The sequence below is a fragment of the Rutidosis leptorrhynchoides genome, unplaced genomic scaffold (assembly GCF_046630445.1).
Source record: "Rutidosis leptorrhynchoides isolate AG116_Rl617_1_P2 unplaced genomic scaffold, CSIRO_AGI_Rlap_v1 contig626, whole genome shotgun sequence".
Lineage (NCBI taxonomy): Eukaryota > Viridiplantae > Streptophyta > Magnoliopsida > Asterales > Asteraceae > Rutidosis > Rutidosis leptorrhynchoides.
In genome coordinates, this window is record NW_027266847.1 from 18,671 (window position 1) to 32,465 (window position 13,795).

The 13,795-nt window shown below is 39.9% G+C and overlaps 1 protein-coding gene across 1 annotated transcript; it reads right to left on the reverse strand.

Annotated features, from left to right (window-relative positions):
• Positions 1-7,709: 7,709 nt before the first annotated feature.
• LOC139884942 (disease resistance protein L6-like) lies at positions 7,710-13,585 on the reverse strand. The gene is made up of 5 exons (XM_071868903.1): positions 12,984-13,585; positions 10,409-11,379; positions 8,311-8,477; positions 7,797-8,221; positions 7,710-7,746 (listed from the first exon to the last, which is right to left on the reverse strand). The coding sequence occupies exons 1-5, from the start codon at positions 13,583-13,585 to the stop codon at positions 7,710-7,712; spliced, it is 2,202 nt and encodes a 733-aa protein (XP_071725004.1).
• Between the last annotated feature and the right edge of the window lie 210 nt (positions 13,586-13,795).

Below are 13,795 nucleotides of genomic sequence, written 5' to 3' on the forward strand. Positions count from 1 at the left end.
AAAAATGCCTACCTTGTCTTGTATCTAAGCTTTGACATTATCTATGGTATCCAAGCTCTCCACTTCCAAAGATATGATCTTTCGAATGATTATAATCATTTGTAACCAATGTGATAACAGTCATGATTGTTATAGAGGTACTCGCTTTTGCCACTTAGATTTTATCTTATCCATCTGCATAGTGAATTGTCAGTTCCATGTCACTATTAACTTCTATCACACATCAATAGAAATATGATTGCCAAGTCACAATTGTACTTGAAACTGAGAAAATTGTTTCACAAACTCTAGTTGCCATTTTCAATAATTATCAATTTAGAGCAGTATTCAGGAATATTTGTGAATTATTGAATCACAAACTTAAGAAGCATCATGTTGTCAGGAATTGGATGGTTGGGTTCAAAGATGTAAGCAAAGCACACAGAGGCAAAACTAAACTTATGAACCAGGAAACATCAATTTCGGTAGATACATTTGCTTATGAGTATACAAAGTAGCTGCTTGTCAATAAGAACCAGAAACATCAATTTCTACCAAAAATTGTTTCAAATATACGCACCCGGTAATGACCGGTACTCTATAAGAGAGCTAATTCATGCCAATGTATATGACCTAAATGCAACTAAACTACAGGGAAAATGCAGCTCCTCATCTATATTTCAGCCACTTCAGAGCAATGCCCACCAATGCCTTCAAAGTCTCTTCACTTCTCACTCAACTCAAACATAGGTACACCATGTTAAAGACCAAAACAGACATCCCAATAGCAGCGAATAAATGACAAAAAATGCCATTAGCTTCTAAAAGCAAAATACCATATGACTTATTCTCCCAACTAAACTAATTCGGCTAGGCCACATTGTCTTCCATTTGCAAATCATTAGATAAGGCAAGATTACTACCAAACTAATAATCACAACATCATGATAAGGCACACAATTATCATCCATGACCCATCCCATTCAATAGAATAGGCAATCTCCACGACGCAATTGAAGCACAAAATCAAATACAAAAGGAGTTACCTTTGGTCTAGGTCAATATTTCACAGTTTCATGATATGCAAGAGTAGATTGACTGCTCCAGCAAAAATTGATATTGCAATGTTAGTAACCAATCCAGTCTATGCTTTTCCTTCCCACATAAATATCCAAGTCGAGATATATGCATGAATTATCATAGTCTATAGCATAAGGCTGGATCAACGAATTGTCCTCCAACTAAACTATTCCAACCAGTTTATGGTGATTTCCCTCCAAACTTTACTACCCAAAGGAAGACAATTATGACTGAATAGACAGTCTTATCTATTCATCCGTGGTTGAACCATTTCCTACTTCCTTCCAACATCACCTACAAATTCAGCAAACCAAGCATTATGTGAATGTACTATGCATTTGTCAACACTTGTGAACTGAAAATAAGCGTCTTTGGCTACGAATTGATAGTCTCATGAGGCAACAGTTCGATTTTTTCGGCAAAGTAATCCCGACAATGCGAAGGAAGATTTGATACCACTATCATATCGATCAATCAAAACATATTTTTTTGATCAAAATCGAATGATTATTTCTTAGATTTGACTAGGTTTCAATGTTATGTTAGGAGGGGGGGAGGGAGGGAGGAAGAGAGAGAGAGACATTTGCTCTACTATCTAGGGGTGTGCAACTGGATCGGGTCAACCCGATTCCCGGATTGGCCCACTCGGAAAATAGGGTCGTAAACTGATTCCAGTTGAAATCGATCCGAGAACCGGGTCCCAAAATTCAGACCCTGTTTGAACTAGTCCGGGAACCGGTTTCGAGGGATTACTCACCCGGGAACCAGATTGATTGGACTGGTTTGGGAACCGGTTTGAGAATCGGTTTGAGAACTAGTTTGTAAGCCACCCCAAAAAGACCAAAACACAAAACCCTAATTTGTTTTTACTTTCTATATTTACCTCTCAGGCTCTCACACCCGCAGACTTCCTTGAGCTCGCGACCTCCGCCCGTTCGCCGATCTTGGTTCCATCCGAGCGCTGATGCTGCATCCGCTCGCCCACTATTGCCTTCCTCCCGTGACACCCATAGCCCGTGAGATCCCGACGTCGCCACTACGCCTCTCCCTGCTCCGCGCCCCCCAAAATCGCAACGCCGCCTCTGTCAACCCAGTTCCTGGCTACTCGCCAGCCTTGCTCCAAGCGCCACCGCTAGATCCAACTCCCCCTCGCGCTGCTTCCTCATTTGCGTTCATCTGCTTCCTCGTCACACCATCGCCAGCTCCCCGTCGCGCCATCGTAGTGACGAAGCAGAGAGCGGACGCTCATCACCACCTATCAAAACTTCTCTCGTGCTCTTTCTCCCTCGCTTGGTGCGTGCGGGAAAGCTGAGGAACTGAGCGAAGCCAGTTGCAGCTGAATATCTTCGTCAAGCAATTTCATCGCTGAATTGATTCGTCGCCTTAGCTTCGTCTTCGTGAGATTCTCCAAGTCTTTCGGTGTCTTCATTTATTAGTAGGTAACCATTTGGATCGGATCTCCTGCAAGATTCATTGAGACTCAATCATACGATTGTTCTGTGTTTGCCTTCTGCCGAGAGCTTCAAATTGCTATCTCAAATTGCTCATGTTATAGTGCTCGCCGATTGATAGGAATTCCTATTTCTAGAACACCTTACCACTCATGATCACCACATGTTCGACGTTTTGCCTTAGAGATGATAATGATGAATTTGTCCTCTCTTTTTTTTGGGTGAAATGACGAATTTGTCTTCATCATTTCAATCTGAGATTGCATAATAGTGATCTGGATGTTCTTGTTCGACATGCTGATCATATATTGTGAATTTTCATGCTTCATCCTTTGATGGCAGAGAGTTCTCTTTCCCTTGGTGCTTCGGTTTACTTTGTCTCCTTCGATTGTGTGACTGAATTGTCGTCTAGTATAACAGTAAGTCACTATACATCGGTGGTGAATAAATCACAGCCAAGCTATATCAAATTCAATCTCATTTTGATGCTCATAAAAGACCATTCCGCCAAAGTTTGAGGGAGAGAGTCTTCATCCAGACTTGCTTCTCTAAAGTTAATATAAAGATATAGCAATTTTTATGCAAAACAGGTTCCAATATAAACAAGGTCAACCTTGTTCCCGGACCGGAAAAACAGGGTGGGTTGAGAACTGGGTCCAATGCAAACAGAGTCGAGAACAGGATCTAAAAAAAAAAAAACCGGTTATAACAGGATTGGGTATAGGGTCTAGGTCTAGACCTTACCAACCCTGGACCTGATCACCCGTACTACTATCTAGAAGAGAATGACAAGATAACAACGGAGGACGAGCGGCTTTGGAGACAATAGAAAAAAAAATTATCACCTATTTTTCACGTCCTAAATATTAGATATTATGAAAAAATATTTTTTCTACGAGACAAATAGACCCTTAATTGAAAGTAACATTCTTTTAGGTATATTTAGTAAAATATTAAATTGGTTGTAACTTTCTTTATATTTTGTAAAGTTTTGCGGCCTATGTGTCACTAATTTTGAGTATATTTAGCAAATTATTAAAGAAGTTTTGGAACGCTATTTTTCTAAAATTTGAAAATCGTTACATTGAAATATGTATATTAATATATAGAAGGGTGAAAATGTAAATTAAAGAAAAGGTATTACTATGTCAATTTTTTGCTTTGCAGATAAACATCAACAGGAAAGAAATTTGAGATACGTCTCGTAAATGTAAAACTTTCAGTACGACATGCAAGTCTCGTGTTTGCGGGGGAGCCTTCACACAGAACGAACCCAAGGGTGTCAATTGAAACCAGAAAAAAACTTATGGGGGGCAAAAATAGAACTTAAACAAACTTCAGGGGCGAAAACGGAATTGTAAAAAAAAGAACTGAAAAATATGGCTCCAACTCCAAGTCTCTCCCATTCTCCGGCGTTTGAAATTGGAAAACGAAGAACATCAATCCCGCCATCGCTGGCAAGGTTGTCGAACCAGAGCACTTCGAGCTCGCTCGAATTCGATTCGAGACTACGGATCGATTTGATTCTGACTCAGGCATCATCGATCGATCGATCGAATCGCTCGAGCAGGTTGAAGTTCCATGGAGGGAGCGGGGCTCGGAGGTAGAGAAAGCTCGGTTCACGAGTTCAGCTTTGACGAGCAGTTCGCCAACAAGTGCTCGGGCCATCTCGTTTCGCTCTATGGTAACTCAAATCGTTATTTTGTCGCGCGTTCTTATGCTGATTAGCGCTTGCGGAGATTATGGAGGTAGCTCTCGTCCCCCCGATGATGATGATGATGGCGGTAGAATAATCTTGCTTTAGGTTTGCAAGCGTCGGAGCGGGTTTAGTGAAGTGGCAGTCCTACTGACGAGCGAAATGTCCGGCACTGGTCCAGCTTGATGTGCTTAGGTTGCTTCGGATGGACGGCGGTTTTTTCTTGATTATTGGCCCAAACTGCGTGATACCTGGTCATCGGGGAATGACTTTAATCGCTTGTGTTGCGGGGATAGTTTGTGCATTTGATTGAACGTGCATTCTTAGTTAAGGAGATTCATTGCGGTTAGTCTCGATTCTGATGATGGCTATGGATTTGAATGGGACCAGAGTTTAGGTCATTGAGCGTTAGTCTCATCCCCTGTTTTTTTGTGGGTTTGGTGGAGTAGTCTTATTGACAAGTGAACTGTCTGGCTTAAATCACTGCAAATTACTTATGGTGTCTCGCAATAATATCAACGTTGTGTCTCTTTGAACTAAGTGCAAATTATGTATTGGAAATTGTATTTATTTGATCTCTTGTTTGCCATGGATCTTGCAAAATCATCTCTTTCTTCTTTTGCTTTTCTCAAGGTGACGAAGGTCGAGAGTTGATCACTGTGGAACACTGGCGATGACATCCTAGTGGAACTTGCTGAAACCATGCAAGATTCTTAAGATTGGGATGATTTGCAAACTGCGGAATCAGAAGCTCATGGATTTTTGACAAATATGTTTGGCCAAGATATCTGTAATGATGGTGAATGCATTGTTATACACGATGTCAATATTATAGAAGATTCTCCACAACGTGTGAAAAATCAAACTTTCCTCGAGGTGAGGATTCCTCTACTGACGGTGAAGACAAAGATGATGTATTGGGCAGTAAAATGGGAAGGAAATCCTCATGTATATTCCTGGCCAAAGCAGTACTCTAAGCAATATATCCACTTAAATTCTGGGGAGACAATCTTTAGAATCCATGGTATGCTTCTCCCATGTACATAGACAATACCGCCAAACCACTTAAATCAGTGTGACTATGCTTTTCTCTTATAATTTATTCTTGCTTGATCATTTCCAATTTGCTTGTGATTCTGCACACAGCAAAGGACCTACACTATGTTCATGTCCAAAAGCATTTAGTAAATTGCATATGGGGTCTCTCATCCAATCAAATGTCCAATCAAAAGTAATTGGAAGTGGCATAAGTTTGAATAAGGATGCCATCTGCTGTCTATGTTTGGCATGATACTCCATCTCTTAAGCTGGTTCTTATGTATCTATTTATTCTATTAATGGTTACACTATATACTGACAACTTGAGAAAGGCAAAGGTCCACCCACGTGATCATTGATTGTGTTTCTTACAAGGTATTAACTGGATTTGCGCAACCGGTTTAATCTCATGAAAGGAAGATGCCATCTGCTATCTATGTTTGGCATAATACTCAGTCTCTTAAGCTCATTCTTGTGTATCTGTTTATTCTATTAATGGTTATACTATATACTGACAACGTGAGAAAGGCAAGGGTCCACCCACATGATCATTGATCGTGTTTCTTAAAAGGTATTAACTGGATTTGCCCTGCCAATTTAATCTCTTGAAAGGAACGTGCTGCTGGTTTGAGCTTTTATTGTACATTTGCCTGATTGACAACAAGAGCTCATTGGTTGTCACTTTCGTGGTTGTCATGAAAGGAACATACTGCTGGTTTGAGCTTTTATATATGCTAACTTAAGCTCTTTTTCCAAACTTCTCTACATGTTCTATGTTTCTAGCCTAATTAAATTGTCAGTGTTACAGTAGACCTTCTGAAGCCCAGAACCCTATGAAGTTTTCATATAACAGAATGCAGTGTTCCTTGTTCGATGAAAAGATTTAGGTTCCATCGTTTGGGAACACTTAGTGGCCCATCTTTCATTATATTGAGTAAAGAGTGCACAACTTAAATAAGCTACAATGGAAATTACTTCCCAAAGTAATTGGAATCAGCATAAGCTTGGATAAGGATCCAATCTCCTATCTATGTTTGGCATGATACTCAATCTCTTAAGATTGTTCTTGTGTCCCCGTTTATTCTATTAACACTTATACTTTATGGTAACAACTTGAGAAAGGCAAAGGTTCAACCATGTGATCATTGATTGTGTTTCTTACAAGGTCTTAACTGGATTTGCTCTGCCAGTTTGATCTCATGAAAGGAAAATGCTGCTGGTTTGAGCTTTTCTTGTACATTTAGACTGATTAAGGAGTAAAGCTCATTGATTGTCACTTTTGTGTTTGTCATTATTAGTCAAGGGGGACACGAATTTCAGCTAGATTATAGGGGACTGGGATGTCTCAAGAAGAACTTTCCGTATGTCCTCCTTAACTGCAACTGCCACTCAGTCAGTACGTGGGTACTAAACTCACATATTAACATCCTGATTATGTTGAAATAATATGTTTATTCTGATTGAATTATACATCCATCGCAGGATATCCTAAAAGCTCTTGGGTTATATTAGATGTAGTCTGTCAAAGCTTGGGGACCCAAGGTTTGACAAAGTAGATCTAAAATACGAGGTCATAAGTAAGACCTAGGAACCATTGAAGCAGCTTGAAGGGCTGCTAAAAAAAAATTTTGCTAATTTTTGTGGCATAGTATATTGCTTTTGGAAGAGTGAACGTGTTGACGTTACAAAATACTTGAATGAGAAGTGCCATACAGTTCATAAGGTCAAGGCTTTGGAGAGAAGAAGAAAGCTCTAGCAGCAACCCATAGCTCCTTACAGCCCCTTAGGTTAAGGCATTGGAGAGACGAAGGAAGCTCTAGCAGCGATTGGAGCTCCTTACAACCCCATAGGTTAAGGCTTTGGAGAGAAGAATGAGAGCTTCCTTCGTCTCCTTACAGCCCCATAGGTTAAGGCTTTGGAGAGAAGAAGGAAGCTCTGGCAGCCACTGGAGCTCCTTACAATCCCATAAGTTAAGGCTTTGGAGAGAAGAAGGAAGCTTTGGTAGCAACCGGAGCTCCTCGCAGTCTCCTAGGTCAAGGCTTTGGAGAGAAGAAGGAAGCTCTGGTAGCGACTGGAGCTCCTTACAGCCCCATAGGTAAAGGCTTTGGAGAGAAGAAGGAAGCTCTGGCAGTGACCGGAGCTCGCCGCAGCCCCTTAGCTCAAGGTGTTGGAGAGAAGAAGGAAGCTCTGGCAAAGACTGGAGAAGCGTTAGCCGCGATCGGAGCTTGTCGTAGCCCCCTACGTAAAGGCGTTGGAGAGAAGAAGGAAGCTTTGGCAGCAACCAGAGTCTGTCGCAGCCCCTTAGGTCAAGGTGTTGGAGAGAAGAAGGAAGCTCTGGTAGTGACCGGAGCTCGTTGCAGGCCCCTAGCTCCAGGTGTTGGAGAGAAGAAGGAAGCTCTGGCAGCGATTGGAGCTTGTCACGGCATCCTAGGTAAAGGTCTTGGAGAGAAACGCTTTCTGGCTGGTTAAATATCGATGTGCCATTGAGATCGAGAATTTCCGCTTCCAGATGACGGTATCCATTGATAAATAGAGCCAGTAGATTTTTCAACCTTCCAATAGCACTAGGAAGCATTTTGATTGTAGAATAACTCAAGTCAAGATGTTGCAAATTCTGTAAATCCCCAATTGAGCTAGGGATTTCTGTCAGTGAGTAGCACCTTGGGGCGCTCAATGTCTTCAGCTTCCTCAGAGAACCAATAGACATAGGAATCTCTGTAATACCAGAGGATCCTAAAAAAAGTTCTTCTAAATCTTTTAATTCACCCACCTCCTTTGGTAGTTCCTTGAGTCTTTTACATGAATGCAAGTTCAAGGAAACAAGGTTCATGAGTTTGCCAATAGAAGGGTGAAGATGCTCTAGTCCATCACAATTGGACAAGATGAGAATCTTCAACTGTGTGAAAGCCGAGAGATCAGGAGTACGCCTTAAATTATGGCAATATATAAGCATGAGAACTTTAAGCCGCTTTGACGCCTAATAGAAAAGGAGAATAAGCTGTCAAAGAATGGGTTGATGGACTAAACAAAAACAAAACCCTAAATTCGTTCTTTTCTCAGTCTTACCATGAATGACCTCCATCCTTGCCAATACTCTCTAATCTCGCTCCAAGATAAATCTAGTACTGATAAATTCGATAGATGCATTGAAAGAGACAAGTCGCTTTGCACGACCCTCCACTTAAGCCATCTCACTTCAGAAAGGAGTTCGTCGTTGGAGGTTCTGCTTGCAGCTGCCCAAAAATTGTCACGGAAACAGAAACAAGAGAGGTGTCTCCACAAAATTTTGTGGAACCAGGAGGGGGACCTGGGGGGGAACCAGGCGGGGCGTCCCTGCGAGTTTAACTTTTTAGTTTTTCTTTTCTTTTCTTAGATCTTGGATTTTGCACGATCTATAACCTTTCTATCCTTCCCGTGTACAAATGACGTGAAAAATAAAATAAAAATGGTTATTGCTCTATAACAACTAAGGTAAAGGCATCTCAATGTTTTATCTTTTCCTTTTTTCTTTCAAATTTTGTAGCGCATGCACTTTGGCTTTTATTTAATACGAAATATATGAAACCATTTTACAACATACAAATGTTTACTTGTAAATTTTCATGACTTTTGTATAATTTTTCAATAGAAATTGTTGAAGAGTGCCGGTGGGCCACCTGTAAGTAGCTATGGAAACACCCAGTTTTCATTTCATTATTTAAATGTAATAATGCCGAAGAGAAAATGGGAAATTTTCAATATATTTCCATATATAGAAAAGATTATATGGAGAGCCTATCTATAAACTTTATTACAGGATTGTCTAAGGAAATCAAAGAAAATCAAATTAGATATGCATAATCAAAATAAATATAGAAAGTTAGAGAAAATATCCTAAGTATCTCTAAAAGATATCTACATATCTTTAACATCATTAACTATTGCTGTGAAGTGTTTAATCATTTCTTTTAAAACTTAAATGTTTTTTTTTTGTGTTAAGTACGTTTAAAAAGTGACGTGGTGACATTGGACTAGCCCAAATGGACAATATATAATAATAAATGACATGAACATTGATAATTTAACTAAAAGATTGGCTTCATGCTGAGCATCATTATACTCAAAGGTATGGATATAATAATAAGTATGGCATTTCCTCTTATTAGTCAAGTTTTCATGGATTTTTATTATGACAAATGGTTGTATGTGTTATAAGTAACTTATAGCGGATACAAATGTTTGTTATAAGAAAATCTATTCTTTATCATACATCTAACCTAATCCATGAAATGAGCAAGGTCAACTATTAAAAGAAAATCTATTCTTTATCATACATCTAACCTTAAACAGTAAGATTTTCCTAAAAATACTTTTAAGGGGAATTTTGCTATCTTATCTATTAAAAGGAAATAATAATTAAAAGAGATAGATATAACTAGTAGAGTAGAGGGACGGGTATCTTCAAAATCAAATTGGAGAAAAAAAAATCAAACATTGGATTCCTAAATCATAGGACTACCGCCATTCCATCTGGCCGTACCAGTAAACAAGAACATGTGATAAGTGTGAACTTTTTCCAATCTTATCGTTTCAAATTAATTATCAGTTATTATAATTGGCACATGCTATCTTTTCTTTTCTTTTTAATCAAGAAATATTCATTTATCTGTGTGATGTTTATACTTCATCTTCATTCATTATTGTAGTCCTTTAGATTATTAATATTGTCAACTAGATATGACAATTACATGCTTCTAGTAAATGAGATTTATAGAGTAAATTATAGTTAAGGATCTTTAATTGATTGTCAATCAAATCTTTACAAATGTAATTTATATCAATGAAATCAAATCAAATGCTATAACTTTTTAATCCTTTAGATACTTATAATCCATTTAGCTGACACATTGAATCTAAGATGGACATAAATGGATGTTTACTCCTAGAAAGTAAGAGCATATGTCAATCCTAGATGAAATATTATAATAGATTAGATTAAATGTATTAAAATAAGAGGGAGAGAAAAAGAAAGGAGTGCCACATTTTACCATTCCATCGAATCTTAGTACTTTTGGGACTCCCTTGTAGTTGTGGTCCCAGGGTCCGCTACATTTCTCAAGCAGTTGTCCTTGGCAAAAAATGCTCCTTCCAAGATCTCTCAATTGATCATGCATCTCAAACTCACCATGATCACCAATTTTAATTAAGCACCTCAACTTCAACTCTTCAATTCCTTGACTTGGATAAAGCCCACAGTCCTCCCACATGTACATGGCGAACCTGCTAACTTCGCCAACAAGGAAACAAGCAATATCGAGAAAAATCTGCTTATGTTCATTTTGCAATGCATCATAACTTATCTGCAATGTCTTTTGGACATCTCTATGTGGTTCATTTTTTAATTGCTCCCGCACATCTTCCCATACATTTCGATTTGTTTTTTTATACAAGTATGAACCTACGACTTGAAGTGCCAAGGGAAGCCCACCCATGTTGGATATGATATCACGAGATATACCCTCAAATTCCCCCGGAGAATGGTCCATACGAAATGCGTGTCTGTTAAATAGAAGCAAAGCACGCTTCCCATCCAATTCATTCAATTCATACTTGTAGTCCACCTCGAACTCAGATTGATCGAGAATAGCTTCATTTCTAGTTGTAACAATGATCATACTTTCTAGCATAAACCAATCACGTTCCCTAGCCAACGCATCTAGTTGATTCTTGTCATCTACATCATCCAAAAGAATGAGAACCTTTTTTCTTTTGAATCTAGATTTGATCAAACTAATTCCATAATCAACATTCCCAACCTGATGTTCAATTTGCAGTATGTCCTTAATTAGCTGTTTTTGTAGATAAGGCATATTGTTGCGGTGAGCTGTTTCTCGAATATCAGCAAGGAAGCTACGATGCACAAAGTCATCTGACAATTGGTTGTAGATTACCTTGGCAAGAGTTGTTTTTCCAATCCCACCCATGCCATAGATTCCAATCATTCGAGCAACACTGGTAGGAGTGTCTACCCATTTCCTGATTTTGTTCACATGATCCCCAATTCCAACCAGGTGCTTAGTAACATCAAGCTGAAAATCTTGTCGTAACTTGCTCATAATATTTTCAACCACTTTTTCCACTAATTCTCCTTCGTGTCTGTCAAACAACAAAACTCAAATGATAACTTCATGATTATACTTAATCTCGTCAAAAGACTGGCATATAATGAAGGATGCATGGGGCCAATTAACTTGCAAGCTATCTTGGTTTTACAATTAACAATGGGCAAGATGGTGTAGCAGTCATTTCATTTTTTTTCCCAGTCCTTTTATGCCAATAGATGGATCTTGTTGAAATAAAATGAGGTGCTGCACCTGGCTCATGAAGAGTCTTTCAAACTAAGGAAAAAGCCACAAAAAACCTCAAACTTTGCCCAAAATAACAAATTTATCCTAAACTTTTTTTCGTGACACAAAAAAACCTGAACTTGTATATGTGTAACACATTTACCTTAAACTATATGACATTTTCATCTTTTACTTTTTAAATTCTTTTTCTTTTTCTTTTTCTTTTTCTTTTTTTCTTCTTCTTCTCTCTTCCCTCCGCCGGCCATGGTGGAGGGAAGCTGGACTCAGGCGACGGCTACCCTCGCCGACGTCAGGTGAGGGTCGCCCTCACCTAGGCTAGCTAGGGACACCCTCGCCGGTGTCGAGCGAGGGCGGCTCTCAGCTAGGTCAAGCAAGGGCCTCCCTAGCCAGATCTAGCAAGGGCACCCCTCGCTCAATTCCGGCGAGGGTCGTGGCTAGGGCGGCCCTCGGTAGCGTCAACCGAGGGGTGCCAGATTTGGCAAAGGCAACCCTCGCCTAACGCAGGGGAGAGCGGCCCAACGTCGGCCCCTCGCCCGATGTTAGGCAAGGGCTATCCTCTCTAGAGTTGTCCCAAGCGAAGGCCACCCTCGCTGAATCTAGCAAGGGCCGCCCCCACCTGAGTCCAGCTTCCCTCCGCCATGGCCAGCGGAGGGAAGATAGAAGAAGAAAAAATGGAAATAAATAGAGAAGAGAAAGGAAAAAAAAAAAGACGAAAATGCCGTTGGTGGGGTAAATGTGTCACGGTTAGCAAAGTTGGGGGTATTTCATGTCACCAAAAAAAAAAAATTGCGATAAATTTATCACTTTGAGCAACATTTAGAGTTTTTGGTGGCTTTTTTCCATCAAACTATAATATTCATCATAAGGATTAAGGTTGCCTCCATTAGAAAGATAGGAGGTCAACATTTTTTTCCCCTTTTTTGGGTTAAAATTTTTTTAGAAGGACGGGAGGTTACCCAAGATCACCTACCAATGGCGGTTATTGGCATTGGAAATCAGATCTAAACATGGTAAATGTGAAATGTCCAATTCTTATCAGCTGAGCCAACCCGTTGGCATGAGGAGGTCCATTTTATCTGGTAGTGATCAAGTTTTGGAAGATCGAGTACTTGATTCCTGTCTAGGCATGTTATTTAGTGATTGACACTATTGGCTGGAGGGGTTGTTTTTTTCTTCTTCTTTTTTTGGCTCTGGAACGGAGACAAATGTAAAGTTCTTGGGCTTTTCGGGATCTTTGGTTTAATCGTTGGTTTAGTTTTCAGGACATCTTAGGAAGTACTAGTGTTGGTTAGTCTTCGAGGCATCAATGGGACATTTTGGATATCTTTTTTGAGCTTGCAGTGAAAGTAATACTTCTGCATTTCATCAGTTAAACGTGAAGAAAAAACTTACTTATCAAAAAAAGAAAAAGGTTTTGCAAAGTACCCATTAGCAAATTTCTCGGATTCCCATCCATGTAAGTCACTCACTTCTCTAAGTGATCGCAGCCCTTCCTGAATGTCCTTCTCATCAAAATGCTTCTTACTCAAATGGAAGGCCTCCCCAAAACTTCCTTTTAGATACCGCACATCCGATGGGTCCACTTTGTAAAAGATGGGCAAGGCCATTTGTGATGTTCTCTTCTTGCAATCCATGATATGAGTGAGCTCACGGAGGCACCATTTGCTCGAAGCATAATTTTCCGAGATGATTAAAATCAAAATTTTAGACCGTGTGATAGCATCAAGAATCTGTGAACCAAATTCCTCACCAATTAGGATGCTATTGTCATCCCTGAACACGCAAATCGGTACCGTCCCTGCCTTGATTAGACTGTGATAGAGGTGATCGGCAAATGCCTTGCGGGTATCTGAGCCTCTAAAGCTCATGAACACGTCGTATTGACCATTACATACATCTATGGGTACCGGAGAGTTGAACGAAAAAGTGGATGCTCCCTCAATGCTCTCTTCCTCTGCTCTCTCTCTCTTTCCCTGACTTTGCCCTCTGTCCATGGCAATCTGAGGGAAAAGTTGAAACGAAAGACGCTTTTTCTACTGCTTAAAAGGATCGATGCACAGCGAAAGACGCTTTTAGGATTCTTTTTTGCAAATGCTTGCTGGCTTGGTCCACTCCAAATAATTTGTACGTTAATTTCGCCCCAAGGCAATGCTGAAGGAGGTTCGTGTTCTTGAGAAAGGTAACGACAACACAGCCCTCCGTTG